Source organism: Otolemur garnettii, unplaced genomic scaffold (genome assembly GCF_000181295.1).
Source record: "Otolemur garnettii isolate 467f Iridium unplaced genomic scaffold, OtoGar3 scaffold00007, whole genome shotgun sequence".
Lineage (NCBI taxonomy): Eukaryota > Metazoa > Chordata > Mammalia > Primates > Galagidae > Otolemur > Otolemur garnettii.
The window spans coordinates 3272416-3297064 of NW_003852402.1; the positions used below are offsets into that span (position 1 = coordinate 3272416).

Below are 24649 nucleotides of genomic sequence, written 5' to 3' on the forward strand. Positions count from 1 at the left end.
CCTCCTCTTTCATCACTGGCCTACCTATTACAGATTCATTTCTTCCTTCCCCCAGTAAAGTTCTACTTCATTTACTTACGCATTCTTTACCAAGGGCTGTGGGGCACAGAGAGGTATCCTCACCAGCTTGCTGTGGGGACTGGGGTTAGAAGGCTTGGAGGGTTCTAACCTTGGCAGGGTTCCCTCTTCCCTGGCCAACTCTGTCTTACTTGGAACAAAAAGAGGGGAGAGAGGTCCCCCTTGGGATGTGTCCCTACCTCCTGTGTATACATGGCACCTCTCTTGAAATCCTGTTGTAATTATCCATTTTCTTGACTGGCTACCCACCCACCCCAAGTTCATGGAGAAGCCCATCTCTACAGAAGCCAGCCCCAGGCCTGGAGCATAGCTCCTGAAAGGCACCCATAAGAACTAGTCAAAGGAACCATTTATTATTTTTTCATTTATATTTTTAAATTTATTTTTTAATTGACAAGTGATAATTATAGTTATGGCGTACAATGTGATGTTTTGATTTGCATACACATTGTAGAAAGATTATGTTAAGGTAATTAAAATATCCATAACCTCACAAACTTATTTTAAAGTTAAAATATATATTTTTTTAAATTTCAGAATGATAGAGATACACGTTTTGTTTGTTTACTTTGTTTTTATAGGGAACTGATTAATCCCAGGAATTTGCTTGGACTTGAGCAAACTTGGGGACCCAATAAATTTGGAAGCTTCCTCTCTCTCCCAGGAGACCTGTCCTCTCCCTGCCCCAGTGAATCTCTAGCTAATTTCTTTCTTCTTTTTTTTTTTTTTTTTGAGACAGAATCTCAAACTATCGCCCTGGGTAGAGTGCTATGGTGTCACAGATGACAGCAACCTCAAACTCTTGGCCTTAAGGCAATTCTCTTGCTTCAGCCTCCCAAGTAGCTGGGACTACAGGCGCCTGCCACAACACCCGGCTATTTTTTTTGTTGCAGTTGTGGTCATTGTTTTAGCAGGCCAAGCCAGGGTCCAACCCACCAGCCTTGGTGTATGTGGTCGGGGCCTTACCCACTGAGCTACGGGTGCCGCCCCTATTTAATTTCTGATGGAAAGAAACTTGCAAACACCTTTGCACCAGGACCTCCCCTCACAGGAAGGCTGACAGCAGCTGCAAGAGTCAGCACATCCAGAAGGGACCTCAGGCAGGTTAACCGTGGGAAGGAGGAGATAGAGGCAGCATTCGTAAGACTAGCTCAAATGTTGGTACAACCACATGTCATGGTGCTTTAGTTTTTGCCACAGCAGAGCGTCCCTGAGCTCCATCCTCACACCCTAGAAACGTGCCATTTATGTGCTTAAAATCATAGTTGACCAAAGAATGCACCTGAGGCCTCGCATGGTGTGCAGTTTAAACAGAGAAAGAAGCCCAAAGCGGCACCACCAGAGCCCCACAGGGAGGCTTGAAGACCCCCCTCAGGGACAGAAGGAGCAGCTCCACAAGCTTGTTCATCTATAAGGAGGGCAGTGGGGGCAGTGGGCCGAGGCCAAAGACAGTAAGAACCCAGGCAAGTCACCACCCGCTGTGCACCCCTCCTCAGTACCCTCATCTGAAAGAGGGGACAACAGAACCTGTCTATAAGGAGAATTAAATGTAGGGGAGGCCGCCGCTAGGGCTAGGTCTGCCCCACCCCTGCCCTGCATTCCAACCTTTGAACACTAGGAAGCATCAGCGTTTCCCTGGGGAAACAGTTTGCAGGGTAAGTGGAAAGAACAGCACTGCCACTGGCTCTGACTGCTTAAAATGCACGTTGGCCTCCAACGAGGATCAAAAGATCCTGAATCATATTCTATTAAAATGAATTTGTGCACCCGTCTTCCTGTAAAACTGCTGGTTTTCAGGGCTTTCTGCTTACAGCTGGAGATCTCTATCAGCCTCCCACACAGGCTCTGATTGGAGCAAGGGAGGCACCTCCAAGGCTCACTGCATGAGGTGGACAGCAGCTGCCTTGCGCATGAGCCGTTCAGTCAGGGGCGAGTGAGGCTTCAAGGCATCTCTCTCCATCAGAAGGCTCCTAAGGAAGCAGACAGAGGTTCTGTTGCAGAATCTTCTTAAAGAACGTGGGGCCTGGTGGTCCTTCAGGCCCAAGACAAGACACAGGTAGCTTGGGCTGTAGCACGGTGGGATTGGGGGTGGGGAGAGACAGGAAGAGCCAAAACCTGAGTGGGAGGCCAGGCCTGGGCAGGGGAAGGAAGAAAGCTAAGCTCTCCGGGGCAGCTTTTTTTTTTTTTGGCAGAGATGGCAGGAGGGGACACCCAGATTAGCAAGCACTTTGACTCTATCTTAAAGAACAAAACTAGAAACCCTGTGATGCCAAGAGACAGGAATCCCAGGGCGCCTTTTCTGCCTCAGGGAAAGCTGTGGCTTGACTACTTAGACCTTACCCTATCACCCTAGTGCAGTGCTGGGGACAAGAGGGATGGGGGAACACGGGGGTAGGCAGGAAGCCATACCCAAGACTGGTCTAGGACAAGCAAGTGGCAGAGCCGAAGGTGTGGGGAAGAAACCAGCGTGAAGAAAGCAAGCAAGGCAGTTAGAGGTGCAGACCCTGCTGTGGACGGAATGTCCATGTCCTGCTCATGTTGAAGCCCAGATCCCAGGGTGATGGCATCGGGAGGTGGGGCCTCTGGGAGGTGAATGGTCATGAGGGTGGGGCCCTCATGAATGAGATTAGTGGCTTTATAGGAAGAAACACAGAGAAATAGCTCTCAGAGGAAAAGTCCTGAGAAAGTGGCTGTCTGTAAGTGAGGCAGAAACCTAACCAGACCCTAAATCCTGTGGGCTGGGCCTGGGGTGGGAGCTGGCTAGTTCCCTTTGGTCAAGTTGAGCATGTTGACAAAGGACAACAAATTCCCCCACAGTCTCGTCTCTTCACAACCTCAAAAGCAGAGACCACCTCAGTGGAGGGAGCTGGGAGCCTCCAGGAATCCTGGAGGCCCCTAGGGAGACCCAGTGTGGGAGGCAGTTTGCTGGGAAGGGGGCAACAAGCTCACCGGGCCACATTCTTATGGACGCTGGAGGCACAGTTTAAGGCCGCGTGAATCAATAACTGGTTGAAGACATCTCTCTGAAATGTCAGAGGAGCAAGTTAGGCTCCTGTAATGTGGGCAGAGGGATGGGAGCCCCCACCCATGTGGGGTGGTGGGGCTGGCTGGCCTGCCCTTCTACTGGGGAGGGACCATGAGAGAGATGGACAGTGCCACATCATGGGCAACAACACCCTGGGAGAGACTTGGGACTGCTGGGCACACAGGCTCCCTGACCTGGGACCCCTGAGCTCTGACTGATCACTATGCTTGGGGTGGCCGCCTCACCTGGGCATTGCTGCCTCCAATCTGGACGATCCGGTAGCGGATGGGCAGCAGCAGTTCCACCACACGGTCAAAGTTCCCATCCTCGGCCTCCACCAAGGCCTGGCAGAGGGGCAGCCCTACATCTCGAGCCAGAAAATGCTGACAGTTCTCTCCTGGGGACCTGCCAACCAGAGAAAGTGTCCTCAGCAGCCTGCCCCATCACAGCATATCTGGGGCACAGGTGGTTTACTGCTCAGCAGGGGTGATGTGACAGAGAGGCAGTCCAGTGAGTGGGGAAAACAGGGCTCCAACTCAGATCCGGGGAGGCTGGCCAATTACCAGCCACCTGTCCCTGAGAAGGTCCCTCATTTTCTGGCCTCAGTTGGGTCAGCTGTAAAGTGGGCATAACAGCAATGACTTCCCAGAACTGTCAGGATTGTAGACAATAAGCCTGACCCTGAGAGCCAAGGCCAGCAATGCCACCAGAAGGGAATGGCTGTGACAGCCCAGGTGTCCCGGCCAGCCCTCACCAGTCCTCAGCAGGCACTATTCCTGATTTACAGATGAAGAAACTGAGGCTCAGAGCCGAGAACTGCCTTGTCCAGGATCTGTCTGTCAACTGTAGGTGTCTCTGGTTCCAGGATCCCCTTGTGTCCCCCCAGGTGCCTGGCAGGTTGTCCTATGACCCTGAGGCTCCTATACCCACTCTGGAGATGGAGAGGCAGCTCTGTGTCCTGGAGGAACCTACTATAGCCCTGTGGGCCACGGTGAGCCACATCCCTACAGGGCCCACACCTGAGAGGAGCCATCCAGGGGCACCCCCAAAGCTGCTTTCACAGGTGGGGCCTCCACCCCAAGCCCAGGCACTGAACAGGCCTCCGCACAGCCCTGGCACCCTCACCCTCAGCCTGACAAGGGCTCCCCGCATACTCGCTGGCAGCCCACAGGGTGGTCAACAGCTCCTGTGTGGTCTGGGGATCCCGTGCACCCAGGGATGCCATCAGAAAGTGCACATCATTGAACAGCAGGATGTGGTCTCGACTATGCTTCCGGGTCACGGTCAGGATATCCTGCCACCGCTGGCCCACAGACACCCCTGAGAACACAAGGAAGGAACACAGACCCTAGCATGAGTCTGTGGGGCATGTCCTGCCCATGAGCCGCCTGTCCTGTTTGGCCCAAGAGGCCCCAAGACTGGCTCTGGGGCAGAGGTGGGTGGTGAGCAGAGTTGGTGCCACAGCTTGTGGACACAGGTTTGCGTTAACTTTGTTTAATTATAAAAGCAATAGATGCATAAGGTACAAAGCAAATTTTGAAAAAAACTATTGAAGGTTATTAAACGCAGTCTTAGGCTTTCTGACAAACCCCAAATGCAGTTTTTTTCTGTTTTGTTTTTGTTTTTTGAGAGAGTCTCAAGCTGTTGCCCTGGGTAGAGTACCGTGGCATCACAGCTCACAGCAACCTCAAACTCTTGGGCTTAAGCAATTCTTTTGCCTTAGCCTCCCAAGTTGGGACTACAGGCACCCGCCACAATGCCCAGCTATTGTTGTTGTTGTTATTGTTGTTTTAGCTGGCCTGGGCTAGGTTCACATCCTCCAGCTTCAGTGTATATAGCCAGCGCCCTACCCACTGAGCGACGGGCACCACCCCCCAAATGCACTTTTTAAATTCTTCCCATGGTAGCCTCAAGTCGAGCACCTGGTACATCACAGGCACCAGGTCCATCTGTTCAGTGAGCAGCTGCATCCCTCTCCCTTATGTCTGACAGTGCCACACCCGCCCCACTTTTCCCACCAGGCCACTGACTCTGCCACTACCGGATCCTTCTTTCTCCACAACCATCAGTGCTGCCCTTAACCCCTATTTCTCACCCAATAAGCCACACACAGTCCAGTGTTCCCACCCTGCACAGTGAGGAGACTGTGGCTGCTTCTTCCCCATCTGCCCTCAGCAGCCCCCTTGCCTCGAACCCGTCCCTTCCTTAGCTTCTGCTCACACCTGCCTTGGACTCCACGGTTCCAGGTGGTTTTCAAGCTCTCTGCCTCTACAGGGAAAGGATTAACAGGGCCTCAGGGATAATGGACTCTACCTTCCCCCAGGGCCCATGAGAGACACAAGTCTCCCATCAGCAGGGTTCTATTTCCAGGGTTAGAAAATCCCCCGCCTCCTCCTGGGAACCCCAGCCTCCTCCTGGACCTCCACACAGGTCCCTAACCTGCTTGCCAAACTTTCAGCCTCCTTGCTTCTCTCTGCAGCTCCAGCCTCAGCCTGCCCTGCCCACTGGTGGGCTTCTTGGCTCCTGCTACCTCCCAGCCGCCTCCTGCCCCATTTGAGCACATAGAGTGTGTCCTCCGGGTACTAATCCTCAAACGGGGCTGACACGAGTCCTGGTGACTTTGGACAGGCCGTCTTCTCCACATGTAACATCCTTCCTCACCTCTGCCTGGCAAACCCTACACATCCTTCTGTGGTTCACATTTCACCTCCATTAGGAAGCATTCCTGGAACCTTCCAGAAACAGCTTGCTGTGTCCTCCCTCGGATCCCCAAACTGCCCTGCCCAGGTCTGTATCCCACACTGCACTTCTGACCCAGCTGGCTGGAACCCTCCACAGCCCCAGAACTGTAGCTGCCCCATCCAGCCTCCCTGCACAGCACAGCCAGGTTGAGAAACTGTCTGCAATGCCAGGGAGTTGAGAAACACTCAGCTCCTGTGTTTTAGGAAAGGGTATGGCATCCAGACAGGTGGCCAGGTGCCATCTGCGCCCCAAAGGCCTGATGGGCAGGCCGTGGGAACAGCAGTGCCACACTGGGTGCAGAGTCAGAGGTCTCCACACTGAGGAGTGGTGGGAACTGGGAGAAAGGGCAGTGGGGCTGGCTGGGAGCATCACAGTACCCAAGATGGCAGCCAGACAGCTGTCCAAGGCCTGCAGAGGCCCAGGAGGAGCTCTCCCATGTGCTCTTGTCCAGCGCTGTGCTGGCCCAGAGCAACCTCCCCGTCCAGTGTGGCAGGAAGGAGACAGGCCCGGTGGGGGGGCAGAGAGGGGGCTACCTTCCATCTGGAGGCGATAGAGCATGGAACAGGCATCCACCACGTCCAGCATCGCACCACTGGCTCGCAGGCTGGGGAGGATCTGGAAGACAAGGGCCGCCCAAGGCCAAGCTCAGCAGTGGACCTGCACAGAGCAACCCCCAGCAAACAGAGCCACCACCATCGTCCCCACACCCCGACTATCAGGACTGTCACCCTTGCCCTGGGCTCAGCCTGCAGCAAGCCCCGGAAAGGGCACCAGGGGACTGAAGACAGACCCCACTGCCCTGCACTCCCACCCTAGATCCTGCTGGCAGACTTGCCTGGCCCATTCACGCTTCCAGATTCAGTTTTGTTCAGCGGGTTACACGGGTCACACAGTGCTGTCACCCTTCCTATCTCAACTACGATACCTCAGTGCTAAGAGGACTACGTCAAGGGAACTTTACTGTGTGTTTCTCTTACTTGGTGTTTACATCCCCCAAATCACAAGCATTTCTGTGGTCCCAGGTTTTATCATTAAGTCCTCACTTGGGTGCTAGGAGCTGAGTCAGGCTTTTTTCCTCTTGAAAGTACACATAGGGGCTGTAACCCTAGCACTTTGGGAGGCGGAGGCAGGAGGACTGCTTGAGATTAGGAGTTCAAGACCAGCCTGGGCATTAGCAAGACACCGTCTCTACAAATAATTATGATAGAAAATTAGCCAGGCATTGTGGCAGGCACCTTTAGTCCTAGCTACTTGGGAGGCTAAGACAAGAGGATCTCGGAACCCAGGAGTTGGACGCTGCAGTGAGCTTTGATGACACCACTGCACTCCAGCCTGGGTGACAGAGTAAAATGCCGTCTCAAAAACAAAACAAAACAAAAGAATATGCAGGAGCTGGGGACCTAGTGTTTAACAGGCACGGAGACACTTTATTTTGTTATGTGTACTTTTGTTATGTGTATTTTGTTATGTATAGTCAACCAAAATAAGAAAAATTCCTTCTACAGAGAACTCAAATTAAGCAAAAAAAAAAAGAAAAAGAAATTCCTATGGGTAGATCAATCACCTTGCCAAAGAGTGGCCATCTAAAAGGACTGGAGAGAAGTCTGCCATTGCACAGGTGATCCCCCGAGATGTGTACACCTATCAGCACCTGCCAGGTGAACAGAGTCACTGGGATGTCCCCGCTGAATGCCAGGCCACAGCAATGCTTAAAGAACCCCAGGAGGTCAAACACAAGCAAGAAATATATGCTTGCTCCCCCTGTCTTTTCTGCCTGGGGTCATCCTGATGAACCTGAAGATCTATTCATGACTATAAGGCCGTCCATGAGAGAAAAACACAATTAAATTCACGGAGAGTGGGATGGAGGGGGTGTGGGAAGCTCCCGCTTAACGGGCACAGTGCAGGGTATGTGGCACACCTCCTGGGAGAAGAGCTCAACTACAACTCGGACTTTACCTTACAAATGCAAACAATATAACCTAATCATCTGCACCCTTATATTAATCTGAAATTTAAAAAAGGACTACAAGGCAAACTGCTCCAGAGAACAAACAGGTTCCACAGGGACTTACATGGCTGTCATAAATGGTCAGCACGGCCTCGTACTCGCCCTGGAAATAAAGTCCCCGTGATTACCATCTGGAGAAAGCAAAATGTAATACAGAGAAATGACCCGAAAAATGGTCAGGCCAAGCCCCCTGAGTACGCAGGACATGGGCGCAGGATGGGGGCAGGCGAACCCACTTCACCAGGCCTCTGTGCTCCCAGCAGAAAGACAGTGGAGGCCTGCTGATGCCCAGGGGACAGTCTCTGAGATAGCGTTATTCTTTCTATTAAAAGAGTTAATGTGAGTATTGCTTATATTAATTGCTATAAGTGTTTTAATGCATTTCCTTCTAGTTGGGTTTTTTTTTTTTTGGAGACAGAGTCTCACTCTGTCCCCCTCAGTGAGTGCTGTGGCATCACAGCTCACAGCAACCTCAAACTCTTAGGCTTAAGCGATTCTCTTACCTCAGCCTCCCAAGTAGCTGGACTACAGGTGCCCACCACAATGCCTGGCTACTTTTTTTTTTTGTAGTTGCCGTTGTTGTTTGGCCGCCCAGGCTGGGTTTGAACCCACCAGCCCTGGTATATGTGGCTGGCGCCCCAGCCAATGACCTACAGGCGCCGAGCCTTTTTTTCTTCATATATTTTCTCTACTCTACATTCAGCCAGGTTCACTGCTTTCTTGTAGACATTGTAAAGCCACATTCTTATGTCATGACAGGGTCCTATCTGAGGAACTATCTCTTCCTGGACATTTATGGACCTTCCAGTTTTTCTCTGTGGTAAAGAACACAGCAAGAAGCCGGGTGCAGTGGCTCACACCTGTAATCGTAACACTATGGGAGGCCCGGGGTGGGGGGGGAGGATCCCTTAAGCTCAGGAATTTGAGACCAGTCTGAGCAAGAGCAAGACCCTGTCCCTTAAAAACAGAAAAATTAGTGGGCGTTGTGCAGGTGCCTATAGTCCTAGCTACTTAGGAGGCTGAGGCAGGAGGATGGCTTGAGCCCAAGAGTTTGAGGTTGCTTTGAGCTATGATGCCACAGCATACCCAGGGTGATAGAGTGAGACTCTGTCTCCAAAAAATTAATTAATTAATTAAATTAAACAATAAAAGAACACTGCAAGAGACACGCTCATAAATAGAATCACTGGGTACAGGGCACGTCCCAACCAGCTCTCTATGGATCCTGCCAGAGGCTCTTGCGCCTTACGTGTGTGTGGGGGGGGGTGAGGGTGGAGGGGTGGTGGTGAGCCTTGGCCGTCTGCTCTAGCAGGAGAGAGGCACTCAGTCCAAAAGATGCCCACAAATCATGCACAATAGATGTGATTTCCAAGTCCTGACAATAAAAAGCTGCGCAAGTAGCTCAAGCCTGGAAGACGCTTTGAACACGCCCGCATGGCATTGCGAGGGGCACCCTCTCACGTGCACACACGAGACACTGCTGCGTGGGACGTGAGCAAAGAACTGGAGCCAGAAAAACAGACGGGGGAAGCTGGAGCAGCCAGAGGGTCACCTTACCTTTTCAATCAGATATAACGCCCAGTGCCAATAATTATGGCAAGCGAGCATGTCGGAGTCCTGAGGAAGAACAAGAGAATTAAAGGAAGGTCCGGCAGGTCCTGGGGAGAACACACAAGTGTTATTTCGCAGTGACACAGAATTTATCACCTGGCCTGTGCTGGCAGCCCCACGCCCTTTCATCTCCAACAGAGTGGCCCCTGCTATGTCTGAATTTACCCAGGAGGAAACTGAGGCAGAGGGAGGCAGATAACTTGCTCAGCTAAGCTAGAGGGCAATGGTGCCAGGGCCAACACAGAGGGAGTTACTCAGCAACTCCAGCCTCATCTTCCTCCTGCATGAGCTGGGAAAGGGCCGACTGAGGACGTCACGAGACCCACGGAGCACCCAGCAGCTCAGGGCACTTGGACCAGCACCCGCAGGCACTGACAAAGCCCACAGAGTACGGGGAGCAGGGCTGGGATGGGAATGGTTTCATCACCCACTCAGTGTGAGGCAGCCTGTGCTCAGAGCTGGCTGCTGCTGGGATATTCCACGCTTGGGAAACTAGGGTCCCTGGGCCAGGGTGCAGGTCTGGACAGGGACTAGAGTCTGGCTGAGCCCCACACTCAGCAGCCAAATATCTGAGGCAGGAGCAGGAGGAAGGAGATAGGAAGCCCTTGGCCATGTCGTCCATACCCAGGGCCATCCAGCCGGGCAGAGGCTGCCAGGTGGCACCCAGGGGACAGATGAAGACATCAGAGGACAACAGCTGGTTCTGAAATGAAGACAACCTCAGCCACCCACAACGGGCACTCATCTGGGGCCACGGGCTCCATACTGTGACAACAGATGAGGAAACTGAGGCTCCCAGAGATCAAGTTCTTGCCCCAGGGTAGAGCCACGCCTCAGGCACAGGGGTCTCAGGCCCCACAGAATCAGAGTTCCAGGGAGGAGTGTGATGCCTGCCAGCGCCACGTCCAGCCAGGCCTCCTGGCCTTGGTCCTACCTGGGCAAGCTCTTGCCTGTCAGCTAGAGGGCACAGCCACACCAGCACCCCCAAGCCCAGACCTAGTGTTCCTTCCTGCAAGAACAAACAGCATCTGGTTGGGGGCCAAGGGCAGAGCCACCCCTCTGCCTGGGGGTTGCTGGTATCCTCAGGGCCTTTCCAGTCTCACACAGCTGTGCCTGGGATCTCATGCTCTCAAACACCTGCTTTACCTAAGACTTCTCCTGGAGAGTGGTAATCTGTCTCTGGAAGGGAGCTGCCTGGAAAGGCGCCAGTGCTGTGGGCCCCTCGGCTCCTGGTCTCTCCGTAGCTTATACACTCACATAGCTAGGCATCTACCGGTGGTGCCAGGCCTTGGGAGACCCTTGCCACCTCAGCCATCAGTGCCCTGAGGAGCCCACCACTGCACGGAGAAGGGCAGGGCAGCCACCCCCTGGACAGGTACCAGGCTGTGTGCCAGAGGCCAGCCCAGGAAGACAGGCCTGCACAGAGGAAGAGGATCCCCACAGGGATATGGGAGGGAGGGAAAGGTCCCAGGAGTGGGAAGAATGAGGCCACAGTGTGGTCAGACCTCAGGAAAGGACCTGGCAGGGTGCTAGGGGTCCAGATGGCCCCAGGACCCCTCCCCAACAGGGCCCTGACCATGTGCCACCGCTGCAAGCCATCACTGTGGCAGCACTCCCATAGCCCCCCTCCCAGCTGCCTGTGCTACACTGAGGCCATGCCATGGCTGCCTGCTGAGCCAGCAACAGAAGAGGTGGCTTGGGGCCTCGCAGGCCTCCTCCTCGCTAGGTCGAGTCTCTCCAGCAATTTTCCTGTCCCTTCCTTTCACAGCCAAATACCTCAGGCCAGACCAACCCTAGAACTGCCTGTAAGACTCTGAGAGGTTGGGGAACCCTGGCACGACAGAAAAGCCTCCAAGATGAACCCAAGTTCTCCAAGAACCAAACCACACCTGTAACTCTTGTCCACACGGACTCAGTGGGACTCAAGGTTACACATGGACTTTTCCAGGGAGCTGACCCATGGGCAAGAGTCATACCTTCCAGTGGTTCTCTGAGCGCTGCATAAACTCCACTCCATCCTTGATCTCTGCCTTCATCTCATGGACGTGGGCGATGGTGTGCACGGACCACGCATCCGTGGGGTTAACAGACAAGGCCTATGCAGGGTGGGGGTGGAGAAGGGCCAGAAGTTAGTCACACAGCCTGGGCCGGCCATGCCTGTCTGAGGGACAGGAGGGCCCTGAACTGATGGAAGCGCAGCAAGCATGGGGACAGGACTCTAAACATTACCATCCCAATGACCAGAGCCGCTCCCAGGTGCCCAGGGCACACCAGGTAGGGACACCAACCACAGGATGCTACCATGGAGGGTCTCACCGCCCTCTTCACAGATAAGGAAACTGAGGCTCAGGGAGGCTAGGTGACACTTGCCCGGGGTCGCACAGCTGGATGGCAAAGCCAGGGCTTGTCCCCTGAGCCCACAGCCTGCTGTGTACAGCTGAGTGACGTACAGCTGAGTGACATACAGCACGTCATCCAAACTCTCTGGGCCTCAGTTTCCCCTTGGTGCTGGGGCCACTGATGCTGCCTCTCTCTTCGAGAAGTGGTTGCTGTCCACAGGAACACAGCGTGGACTGCCAAGGACTCCAGCGGGCTGACGCTGCCTCTTCCCCCGCCACATAGGCCATGACTACACATGCAGCTTTCCATGCTCACAAACAGCTGGCTCTGACACCACGGCTGTTAATGACAATAGCTGCTCACTGACCCTTGAGTGTGACAGTGACCAGTGAGGCCGGCAGGACCCATGGGATGACTCTCATATCCTAGCAGTTTCATTCTCTTTATTTTTTCAGCTCATGTTTCCTAAGCGCCCACCAAGTGTCAAGCACTGAGTAGTACACTGAGGCTCACAGAGGTCCCCCAGGCTGGTCCAGGTCCCCACACACCAAATCATGGATTCCCCTCAGCCCTGCTGTCTCAGTCTCCCCACACCCTTCATGGGAGTTCAGCACCCCAAGTACCTCTGCCCTGGCCTAGCACCTACTGCAAGGTTGTGGCTGCAGGTGGTCCCTGCAGTCCTGCTCTCTGCAGGCCCTGCCCACTCCACACGGAGGCACAGAGGGATAGAAGGTATGTCTGTAGGGAGCCATGGGTACCCCCGGGCAGGGCCCCTGAGCATAGGACACAGGACACAGAGGCACAGTCTGAGTAGACTGGGCACTGGGGCACTTCTCAGGGCCCTGCTAAGTGTGTTGCTTTCACAGCTAGCAGTAGCAGATGTGAAGGGCTGCCACTGTCACATCTCTGAGGGGCTGATCAGGCTCCTCTTCTTGGGAGGCCTCCCAGGCTTCCCTGGGAAAATGCAAACTGGTTTTCCGTAGCTATTGGCCCCTGCCTGTCCTGCTCCAGCCCTGGCTCCTGACTTCCTGGCCCACCTGCTACACTGTGAGCCTCAGCCCATAAAGCCACTTGGCATTCCAGGTACCCAAGCTCTGTGGCAGGACTTTGCCTGCTGTTGCCCAGCTAGTGGTCCAGGGGTAATCCTGCCCCTCACCAGCAGACACATGGCCCATAAGTTGTCCCCCTGACACCACCATAGTCTGGTCTTCTTGCCCTTCTCTGTGGGGAGCTGGTGTTGGGGTCAGAGAGTGGGTGGTGCAGAAGGGGACACAGCAGGAGAAAAGGGCATAACAGGGGCGTGAGAGACCGCCAATGCTTCTCGGTCCTTATGAGGCATGAGCCTGCATGTCTGGCCTCCCTCTGGGGCACCTGCCATGTACGGCTCACCACAACTGTCCTTGTCCAGAGCTGTACCAACCATTCTGCCAGCCTTCAGATCCCAGATGGATGCCCTCTAATAGGGGGCCTGGCAGCAGCTGACCTCTGGACGGCAGTGCCTGTCATCCAGGCTGTGGAGCCAAGATCACCAAGAAGCCCTGGCTTCTGACTCACAAGGAGCAAGAAGGTCCCCCCAAGCCTTGACTCAGAGCTAATGCTAAGAAGTACTCACTCCTGAGGCTCACATCTGGGCTCCGGTGCTGTAACCAGAGCAGTGTTTAGGGTGTCTATGGGCCCCATGGGCTTTCTCCTGGAGAGGGTGAGCTGCAGGCTGACTAAGGCAACTTCTGGGGCCAAGAGCCCCGGCTGGGATGCTGAGAGGCTGAGGTCTAGCCCAGGCAGCTTAAAGGACACCCACTGATCAGGAGGCAGGGTGAAATCTGGCTCTGCCATCTCTGAACTGTGTGGCTATAGGAGAGCTCCCCTTTTGGCCTCTGAATCCCTTATCCAGGCAACAAAGAGTCTAATGTCTCATGGGCAGTGACATGTGGACACAAGCAAGCCCAGCACAGGAGCATTATTTACCCCTGTGTGTGTGTGACAGCCCCTCCCTGGGCCTCAGTTTCCATCCTGCAACAAGAGGAGGAGGGGAGCGACTCCCAGAGATGCTGACAGCTCAGGCCCTGACAGCCACAGCCACCACTTGGCCCTGGGCCCAGCATGCCCACCAGGCATCATAATTGGTGGTCGTTGCTCAAATCATCAAAGCGCAGGTGCTGTTAGAGAGACTAGAAGTGTGAAGTTCAAGGAGGATGAACCGCTGTATACATGTGGGTATGTTTCCCATCAATGTCCCCAACCCAACAGAGCTGGGGGAAGGCCAAAGCCACCACTCCAGGCAGCACAGAAGGCGTGAGGTGACCTGAGCTTCACTGTCCTTGTCTGCAGACGCAGAATCATGAGGACCCAGGAGGCACGGGTGAGTGACAGACACGTGGTCAGCCCCATGCAGGAGGCAGTTGGCCATGCCAACAGGAGCTCTTCCCAGCATCTCTGAGGAAATGAGGCCCAGGAAGGAGGGGGGCTCACCAGGGTCCCTGAAGGGTCAGGTGCCTCAGGAAACGTCCACTTACCTCTTTGGCGAGTTTTTCTGCCTGATCGTAGAAGTTGGTTTCCATCAATCCAAAAGAGTAGATGCCTTTCACGTAGCTAAAATTGAGAAAAATACCTCAAAATACAAAAAGATGAATTGTGTCCCTCCAAGAGCCATACTAAAGTCCCAATTCTCTGCAGCTGCAAATGTGACCTTTTTTGCTTTTTTGTTGTTGTTGTTGTTTTTCCTTAAGACAGAGTCTCGGCTCGGTGCCTGCGGCTCAGGCGGCTAGGGCGCCAGCCACATATACCTAAGGTGGCAGGTTCGAATTCCCAGCCCGAGCCCGCCAAACAACAATGATGGCTGCAACCAAAAAATGGCCAGGCGTTGTGGCGGGCGCCTGTAGTCCCAGCTACTTGGGAGGCTGAGGCAGGAGACTCGGTTGAGCCCAGGAGTTAGAGGTTGCTGTGAGCGTGATGGCGTCAGTACTCTACCCAGGGCAACAGCTTGAAACTCTTATCTCAAAAAAAAAAGACAGAGTCTCACTCTGTTGCCCTGGGTAGAGTGCCATGGCGTTACAGCTCACAGCAACCTCAAACTTCTGGGTTTGAGCAATCCTCCTGCCTCAGCCTCCCAAGTAGCTGGGACTACAGGCACCTGCCATGACACCAGCTAGTTTTTCTATTTTTAGTAGCGATGGGGGTCTCAGTCTTGCTCCAGCTGGTCTTGAACTCCTGAGCTCAGGTGATCCCTCCGCCTCTGCCTCTCAGAGTGCTGGGATTACAGGCACGAGCCACCACACCTGGTCAGTGTGACCTTTTTTGGAAATAGGGTCTTCACAGATGTTATCAAGCTGACGTTGATTACACACCGGATTAGGACGAGCCAATCCAACAACAATGCCCTTGTGATAGGTCACGTGAAGATGTGGAGACACAGAGGCCGGGGGAAGACAGTGGCTGAAGGCGCACAGCATCAAGGAACACTGGCCACACCAGACCCTGGAAGGGGCAAGAAGGACCCTCCTGCAGAGCATCGGAGGGAGCCAGCCCTGCTGATTCCCTGAATCAAACTTCCGGCTTCCAGAACTGTAAGTGAATGCGTGTCTGCTACTCAAAGCCACTCAGTTTGTGGCACTTTGTCATAGCAGCCGCAGGAGACAGATACACACTCTCTAACCCTGTGACAGGCTATTTCTCAGCATCTCAAAGCTTCCAATTTGCAAGTGGCAAAGTGAACTTCACCATCACACACTAGTTCCCAAACCCAGCGCTGATAGCAGGCCCACTCCTCAAGTAGCATCCCACCTCCTAAGGATCAACACAGCGTCTTTGCTGAGGATGATAAGGGTCGTCTCCCTCCTGACTGCCTGGTGACACCCACCAGAGGCATGGCCCAGGACCACCTCTCTGGAAGCCTTCATGACCCGAGAGCTGGCAGTGGCTCCCTTGCTCCCACAGCACTGAGCATGGCCCTCAGCCCAGCCTGGAGTGCCCAGTGGATGGCCAGACCCCTCCCCAGGCCCAGAGCTCCTGCAGGCCAGCCCTGTCCATCCAACTCACTCTCAGCCAAGGGCTAGCCCAGGATGGGCTATGTAAATTCATCTTCCATGCTCATCTGTAATGACTGGCACCGGAGTATCCTACCTGGACTCGAGTGAAAGAGGTGTTCTTTCTTGTAATGTTTTGGGGTTAAAGTAAAAACAAGATAGAACGTGGTGTTTCTTTCTTTCTTTTTTTGAGACAGAGTCTCACTTTATTGCCCTTGGTAGAGTGCCATGGCGTCACAGCTCACAGCAACCTCTAGCTCTTGGGTTTAGGCGGTTCTCTTGCCTCAGTCTCCCGCGTATCTGGGACTCCAGGCCCCCGCCACAATGCCCAGCTATTTTTTTGTTGCAGTTTGGCAGGGGCCAGGTTTGAACCCACCACCCTTGGTATATGGGGCCAGCGCCCTACTCACTGAGCCATAGGCGCTGCCCTCCCCCCTTTTTTTTTGAGACAGAGTCTCACTTTGTCATCCTGGTAGAGTGTCAGTGGTATTATAGCTCACAGCAACCTCATACTCCTGAGCTCAAGTGATCCACCTGCCTTGGCCTCCCAGAGTGCTCGGATTCCAGGTGTGAGCCACTGCACTCAACAAGAACACAGCGTGTCTATTTGAGATTCAGATATTATCTTTATTACTGTTGTTCATTGAAGCAGTGTTCTAGAGCAGTGGCTTCCAGATTTATCCTTTTTAAAAAGCATTTACTAAGTGCTTACTGGGGTCCTTTAACCCTCAACATTTATTGAATGCTCACTGTGTGTAAGGTACTATTAGGCTCTTATGATAATTAATTTTATGCAACAATTTAGCTGGGCCATCATACCCTGTTGATTGGTCAAACACTAGTCTAGGTGTTGCTGCAGAGGTAACTTTTTAGGGAAATTTACATTTAAATCAGTAGACTTTGAGTAAAGCAGATGACCTCCATGACCTCCATGTGTGGGTGGGCCTCATCTAATCAGGTGAAAGCTTTAAGAGAAAAGACTGACGTCCCCAGAAGAAGGACTTCTGCCTGAGGCTGTTCTCAGACCCAGGACTGTACCACTGACTGCTGCAGATATTCCCAGCCTGCCACCCTGCCCTCCAGACTTTGAACTTGCCAACTCCAACAATCACAATTCCTTAAAATAAATCAATTAACAATTCCTTAAAATAAATCTCTCCATCTCTCTCTCTTTCGGAGAGACACACACACCACTGCTTGTTTCTTAGAAAGCCCCAACTACTGCAGCTCTGCAATCTAGAAGACATCTGACCTCACAACTAGTCTGTGATTAAGACACAGCGGAGTCCATCACACGGGTGGTCACTGGGGCTATGCAGAGACATTCAGGCTTCCCTCACTTCCCAAGCACAGGGTAGAACTGCACTTCCTGGTCTCCTGTGGGGAGTCAGGTCATGTGGTCAAGTCTGGCCAAAAACCTGGGAGTGGCAGGTTATTCTTTTCACTCTGAGCCCTTAATTGCCATTGTGAGCCCCTCAGAAGAGCTCACTTTTCCCTCTGAGCAGTGGGTGCCTCCAGAGGGCAGTTGCTTCATCAGCCTGGAGGGGGACAGGACATGGGTGCAGATCCCTCAGCCCTCCTAAGATGGACGTGTAGGGTGGGTGGGAAATAAGCCTTCACTGTAATAGCTTTGGAGATCTAGGGAATGTTTGTTACTGCAACAATCCCACCCCAACTAACACTCAATGGTATTACGTCATCCACAGGTGGATGAAGACACAATGAGGAGAATGAAGCCTTTGAACTTTAAGGAACCAGGAGAACAGCAACAGTTCTTTTGGTCTGTTGCCAAAAGGACTGCCATATTTTTAGGGCAGGAGAGAGAGATTAAGAAATAGAAATTATGTGATTTCCAACTGGCACATACCTGCTAAGAGGGATCTCGGGTGTCCAGAAGGGGTAAATTCGAGCCACAGAATCTCGCATCTGTTCCTGGTAGCCCAAGTAAAAGTAGGTATCGTGGGAAAATTTCAGGGCCAACATGTCTGTTGGGTGGTCCCGGAGAATCTGTTCCCATAGTTCACAGGCTTTCGGGAAGTTCCTGGAAGCCAGGAGAGATTTGTCAGCAACACCGAACAGACGTCCACCCCCGTAAATGGCATCATTTCTCCCTCACGTCATGGTCTACACTGAACTGGTTTAAATAAGAAAATCAGTGTCTATGTTAGGTTATAGCTCAGAAAATTGAAAACAGTGAGAAATGTCACTCTGTAGTCCAGGTTTAAAAATACTGGTTTAAAAAATTCCACTGGAGTCTGTGAGCCCGCAGCAGGAAGTCTCCGGCTGGAATTCATACCTGGGCTGCCTTTCCAGGAAGACCTGGGCAGGACTTTGTCAATTCAGGGTTTGGAACCCCTGAGCCCTCAGGGGCATCTCACCTGCCTGAGTAGGCACAAGGGCTGTCCTGGAGAGCACAGGGACCACCAAGGACCCAAAGCAGGGGCGGTCTGAGGCAGCGTGAGGCAAGTGGCATGTAGGGGAATGTTCCATTCTCTCTTCCGGCTATTTCTGTAATGTGGCCCTATTATTCTCATAGTGAAATAATATGCAATTTATTGAATGAAACAAAATAAGTTTCTTTGAACACCAAGCTGGGGACTCTAACCAACTACTTCCTCATACAGCATTCAACTGCAATTTCCAATCAGGTCATCTCACCAGGTAGGGCCAGAGCCACTCCTGGGCCACCCCCTCCTCAAGGGCACTGGGAAAGGGGGACCCTGACATTCCCAAGCACGGCCTCAGAGGGCCAGCCCCTAGCCCGGGGGGCCTCACCCCTTGGCAAACATCTCTACTGCAGACACGTGCAGCTGCTCTCGCCGCGTTAGCGGCTGGGTTGTTGAAATCTTCACCATGGTCTTCACATCCAGGTCCAGCTCTTTGTCCAGCCTCACAGAGCTTCCGGTGCCAATCAGCATGAGGCCATTAGAGAGGACATGGCCCATCGCTGGCAAAGGTTGGAAGACAGCAGGTGGTTCAGACAGAGGGAGTGGCTCCAGTGCACTGTCTGCAGCTCATCAGTTAGCCTGTCACCACAACCACACACAGCCTCTGGAGGGACACTCAAGGGCTGCTGCTCAGGGCGCTGTCTGCAGCGGCCCCAGAGCACAAAGCCATGATCCTGTCTGGTCTACTCTTGCACGTGGAGAATTGGTGAGGAGATGTGCGTATGGTCCTTGAAGCAATCTTGCTGGCTAGTATGCAGACCCCAGGGTCCTACCTGGGCTTCCTATCCCCAAACTGGAGAGAGACAGGGTGTATGTAGGTGTTTAAAACTCAGTCACAGTCCAGGCCTGCAACCTGCGGCCTAATCATAGGGGTAAGACCACCCATGTGGGCCCTGCTTCTGACCTAGGGCTTGAGGTCAGTCAGAGTGCCTGAGCCAACCCTGGCTACTCTTTCCCTTGGTTGGGCTCAGCTTGCCGGGTTCTTCCCAGTTCCTGCCCCATCCTGTTCTTGCCAGAGTAGCTTGAGCTCCCTGCCTTCAGTATGGCTGCAGCAGGACGGGAAGGGGGGACCCTGCAGCCCTGATGAAAGGACTGTCCTCCTGTCAGTCCTTCTCTGAGACCTGGAACCTTGACCCATAGTGAGGCCACCCACCCACCCTGAGCTCCAGAATGCACTGTGCTGACCTCCCCATGCCTGCCACACGCAGAGCTTGCCCAGATGCCACACCATTTATCAGTCCTCACCCCATCCCAGCCACTTACCTGTCCCCTGATCAAGGCTGCAGTAGCCATCTCTTGTGATCCCAGGGTCTGGGCTTTGGATATATACAGGCTCGTCTAATCAGTCCCTCAACTACCATCAAGGTGGCTTTGGGAATGTGTCTTACTGTCCCTGAACTACAGTTTCCTCATCTGAAAAATGGAATCATTGTCTTCCTTGCAGAACTGATAGCAATTACAGAAAAAATTGAAAAATGCCTTCGATTAGAACCTGGCATCTGTATGGGAGCAGCTGTTAACTGAGTCCCTGTATCCAGGGGATGAGACAGGCTGGAACCATGACACTGGGCTCCTCCCTCAGGGAAAATGTTACTCACCAAAGGTTGGATCTGCAGCTTTGAGCTTTGCCAGGCAGCCCTCAATTCCCCCGAGACTCTTGTCATTGGTCCATTTTACATACTGAAATAGAAAAGGCAAAACAGGCTCAGTGCCTGTGGCTCAAGCGGCTAAGGCGCCAGCCACATACACCTGACCTGGCGGGTTCGAATCTGGCCTGGGCCCGCCTAACAACAATGACGGCTGCAACCAAAAAACAGCCAGGCATGGTGGCAGGCGCCTGTAATCCCAGCTACTTGGGAGGCTGAGGCAGGAGACTCGGTTGAGCCCAGGAGTTGGAGGTTGCTGTGAGCTGTGACGCCAAAGCATTCTACCTAGGATGACAGCTTGAGGCTCTGTCTCAGAAAGAAAAAAAAAAAGAAAAGAAAAGGCAAAACAAAGCTGTCCTTGTGGAGTCCTTGGATCATATTAATGAAGGCACGTATCTAAATCCAGGCCGTTTTTTTTCTTTCTAGAACATTGTTTTCTGGACTCCAACCTGAAGGAAGCACAACATGGTTCACCTCACAGGCAGGGATTAAATACATAGGCCCACTTTGTAGGGCTGGTGATGTTACCATTTCCAAAAAAAGAAACATCAGAAGGAAGGCTCTTCCTGGCAAGTGACCTTCCCCCTGCCAGCTTCTTCAGCCCTAACAGGGCACTTGAAGTTGGGCACCACAATAGGAACACTTCAAATTCTTACTCATGCCTTTTAAAAATAACCACAGCAAAAATTCATGGTAGAGTGTGAGAAAAGGGCACAAAAACTGGACAAAAACACTTAATGTAATCTTTTCTCATCATTATTTTTGACAATTTGATATATTGGTTTCTAGTCTTTTTAAAAAATACCTCCTTTTAGTCTCAGCACCTGTAGCTCAGCGGCTAGGATGCCAGCCACATACACCAGAGCTGGCAGGTTTGTCCAGCCTGGGCCTGCCAAACAACAATGACAACTACAACCAAAAAATAGCTGGGTGCTGGACAGCACCTATGGCTCAAAGGAGTAGGGTGCTGGCCCCATATACTGGAGGTGGCAGGTACAAACCCAGCCCCGGCCAAAAAAAGGAAAGAAAAATAGCTGGGTGTTGTGACAGGCGCCTGTAGTCCCAGCTACTTGGGAGGCTGATGCAAGAGAATCACTTAAGCCCAAGAGTTTGAGGTTGCTGTGAGCTATGACGCCACAGTACTCTATCCAGGGTGACAGCTTGAGACTCTGCCTCCAAAGAAAAAGACAAATCTCCTTTTAAAAAATCCTAACACTATAATAATGCATTGGATTTTAAAATGTGTAGTTTCAGGGTGGTGCCTGTGGCTCAGTGGGTAGGGCGCTGGCCCCATATACTCAGGGTTCAAACCCAGCCCCGGCCAAACTGCAACAAAAAATAGCCGGCCGTTGTGGTGGGTACCTGTAGTCCCAGCTACTCAGGAGGCTGAGGCAAAAGAATTGCCTAAGCCCAGGAGTTGGAGTTTGCTATGAGCTGTGATGCCACAGCACTCTACCAAGGGCGATAAAGGGAGACTCTGTCTCTAAAACAAAAATAAAATAAAATGTGTACTTTCAGTTGTCTAACCTACATGCATTTTAACAAGAATCAGGGGAGCTGGCACAGAAATTCACAAAAAACCCAAGTTCAAATGCAGGACAGCATAGACACCAATATGTGTGCACAGGACAGAAAACCCACAGCTGGGAGGATGAGACCTGCTGAGTTAGGGAACTCAGCCTGTAACAAATAGAGAACTCTACAGAGGCCAGTGATGTCCAGGAGGGGCCAGTGGGCCAACATTAAACACAATAGACAAAGAGCTCAAGTGCACACTGTGGAGTCCCTGGCAAGGAGAGACTGGGAACAGAAGCACTGGTGGCACAGCTAATGGAGTGTCTGTAGGGAGCCAGCTCCCGAACAACCGTGAGTGTCCCCAGTGCTTGGTAGTGATGAGGGAATGAAGAAAATGAAGACAATAGAAATAGAGTAGAATTTATAGCGTGGGCTGGGGGGCTGACGGCCTTTATTCAAGAGATAGTCACAGTTCCCAACTCCAGATGGACTCAGTTTTTATAACTTCTCTTGATCAGCAAATGGGTGTTTGCAACAACAATATACATCATCCCTGCAGTGTCTCATGCCCTAATTCCCCATTACCTGTCCGATTACGCTTTAGCTATTTTCATTACTTTACTTCTTTAAAAGATTTATCAATCACTAACAGGATTACAGAAAACAAAAGAAAAAGGGAACATGGACTTTGGAGCTAACTGCAGCCCAGTTAATCCTCTGTGTTCCTGTAGGGTGGATTAGCTGACGCCCGAATCATAACAGGAGCTGGGGAGAAAAAAGCTGAATCCTCTTATCTCACACCCACAAGAACTAGTTTTTCTTGCTCAATGAGTCAGCTGCACGTGCTGTCCTAGTTAATCTTAAAATGGCTTCCCAAGTCCTTTCAGGCCCCAGTCAGGCCCTTGTGGACCTTTTTCCTGAAGTCCTTTGGTGTTCACGCTAAGCTGTCTCGTGAAACCCCCAGTATAGTTACGTTCTTTGTGGAGGTGCATGTCCTCACCTATTAGTCTGCATACCTGACCCTGATCACAAAACTTTGTGATCATTGAATTATTACAACAATCTAACTCTACTCCCATAATCCTAACTTCCCTAATGTTCACCTACTAGTATCATGTTTCCTGTTCAGCTTGTTGCTTCTAGGATCTTCCTTGGTCCTCACCAACCTTCCTTGGTTACGCAGACGGAGTCCATATGTAGCAGTCTCACTGCTCCTGATAAAGCCCAGCTTTAGTTTTCCATTGGTGTATTTAGAACTTGGTGCATCCTGGTTCTCTAACTCACTAGCAAACCTTAAACTCAAATTGGTTCAATTGTCTGGGTCTCAGTTTCTCCACCTGTCAAACAAACTAGGTGGACCTTACTTCTGAGAGCCCTACTGGTTCTGAAACTATATATGCCTTCATTGATACAGAAATGACTGACGATATGCCAGAGGTCTTGAACAGCAAGACCAAGGGTGAGAGCGGCATGGTCACAGATTAGCCCAAGGCAAGATCCCATGCCCTAAGAGGCAGAGCCCCACATCAAAGCCTCAGCAGGCCATAGAGGAACCCCCATGGAGGCTCACCACAAAACCACCCCCCTCAATGGGCCCCAGCTCTCTCCCCACCACTCTGGGACCTGGGGAAGGAGGGCAAGTCAGCGACCCTCTCGCCCACACTGTGGCCAAAAGAGGTGGTTTCACATGTTCCCATGTCCTCAGTACAAAGTATATAGATTTTACTGCCATCTCTTGCTAAAGTCACAGTGCAATTTAAAAAGCATTTACTAATTAAAAAACCCTCCCCATAGACCGTCCCAGGAGGGTCGCCACTCATCTCAGCAGGCACACCTGGGTCAGGGTGGCATCAAACAGCTTGGAGGCCTCGTTGCTCGGGGTAGAGAGTGGGAGCCCAGCATCCTTCCACGCCTGCAACACAAGAAGGCAATACAGGGTCTGATCCAAACCCAAACACGTGAGCCCAGCCCGCCAGCACACTCCCAGATTGCTCCACATCTGGCAACAATTTATTTAAACACAGGCTTCTATAGGATGTGGCCTTGGGGGGCTCTCTCCAACTTCACAGTGAAGGGCAGAGAGAAAGCTGAGCTCAGATCCCTATCCAAATCCCAGGAGCCTCCAAACAGCTGTGCACCCCCCCCCAGGCAAGATCCCCCCCATCCTTGGCTGTCCCTCTGCAAAACAGGCCCTGAAGGACTTAATGAGATGACTGTGTAAATGGCAGTCCCTGAGCAGATGAGGGAGCTCCAGCAGGCAAGACAGAAGAGGAGGCCGTCTTTCCATTTGGCGGGCAAGATGCACACTCCCTGCCAACCACCAGAACAGTTGGACCTCCAAGTACTGCCATGTCAGATTTGTTCACTGTGATTGCTGCCCTTGGTCTCCTGCCACAGGACTCCTGTGGGCAGAGGAAATGTCCTTCATTCCTAGCCAGCTCAGTGGGCCATCTTCTGAGGTTTGGTATTGGGTAGCTGTGCACAAGCCGCCTGGCCCCTCTGACCTTCATCTTCCTCATCTGCAGAATGGGCTCAGACTCTCTGCCTTGGGTGGGTTCGAAGGGGACCTTCACTTTAACCCAGCAGACCATGCCAACTCGAGTGGGCTAAGTTTTTAGGAGGTCCCGGAGGCTCCCTGGAACCTAAACGGGCACCGCTTGTTTCCTTTTGGTGGGGACCCCACAACAGGGTCCTCCGGTCCCTTCTATATGCTGCCCGGAAGTGCCTGTGCGCCCAGGGCTGTCACCCGCACCTCGCGCTCCAGCCAGGTCCACCGCAGTCCGCCGCGGCGCTGCCTGCCGGCGTTCCCCTGTGGTTGCCCGCAGGCCCCCCAGGCCTGGGGCGCCCTCGGCTTACCTGGCAGTCGCGCAGCTGTGCGGGGGCGGCCATGCTGGGCGGGGTCGAAGTCCAGAGGGCCTGGACTCCCAGCGCGGCCACCGCTTTCCGGGGTGGAGCACAAAGGGGCGGGGCAGGGTGGCGGCGCTGTCCCTCTAGCTCACTGGTGGGTTTCTGACAGACCTGCGGCGGCTTGGGGACCTGGGCCGGCCCCCGAGGTCCCACTGAGCCGCTCCGCAGGCGCCGCAGAGCATCCGCCCAGTGCGGGTGCTACGAGGGGTGTCCACTGGCTCCCCTGGGTCGGGCTGCGGGGACCTGGCCTGGGCTCGAAGGGGGCACTGTGGTGCGAGTCTGCGTGTTCGCGCCTGCCTCCCCAT

The 24649-nt window shown here is 52.9% G+C and overlaps 1 protein-coding gene across 4 annotated transcripts; it reads right to left on the bottom strand.

Annotated features, from left to right (window-relative positions):
* Nucleotides 1-970: 970 nt before the first annotated feature.
* On the bottom strand, nucleotides 971-24341 carry TTC38 (tetratricopeptide repeat domain 38). 4 transcript variants are annotated; one of them, XM_003783107.3, is made up of 14 exons: nucleotides 24294-24341; nucleotides 23272-23349; nucleotides 19875-19956; nucleotides 18605-18776; nucleotides 17697-17870; nucleotides 14321-14396; nucleotides 11444-11563; nucleotides 9414-9473; nucleotides 7921-7959; nucleotides 6379-6460; nucleotides 4258-4423; nucleotides 3349-3508; nucleotides 3028-3101; nucleotides 971-2048 (listed from the first exon to the last, which is right to left on the bottom strand). In XM_003783107.3, the coding sequence occupies exons 1-14, from the start codon at nucleotides 24324-24326 to the stop codon at nucleotides 1955-1957; spliced, it is 1410 nt and encodes a 469-aa protein (XP_003783155.1). In that variant the 5' UTR covers nucleotides 24327-24341; the 3' UTR covers nucleotides 971-1954. The 4 variants fall into 4 exon arrangements, with proteins under 4 accessions (XP_003783155.1, XP_023365085.1, XP_023365086.1 ...); XM_023509317.1 differs by lacking the exon at nucleotides 24294-24341 and adding an exon at nucleotides 24190-24283; XM_023509318.1 differs by lacking the exons at nucleotides 19875-19956; nucleotides 23272-23349; nucleotides 24294-24341 and adding an exon at nucleotides 18208-18337 and having other exon boundaries at nucleotides 18605-18654.
* Nucleotides 24342-24649: the final 308 nt, after the last annotated feature.

Bases quoted from the DNA above. Each gene is read 5' to 3' on its own strand.
- TTC38 (XM_003783107.3), bottom strand. From the start codon at position 24,326: ATGGCCGCCCCCGCACAGCTGCGCGACTGCCAG. The intron at 23,350-24,293 runs GTAAGCCGAGGG...CTTGTGTTGCAG, and splicing joins CACAGCTGCGCGACTGCCAG to GCGTGGAAGGATGCTGGGCT. The intron at 4,424-6,378 runs GTAGCCCCCTCT...TTGTGTTCTCAG, and splicing joins CTATCGCCTCCAGATGGAAG to GGGTGTCTGTGGGCCAGCGG.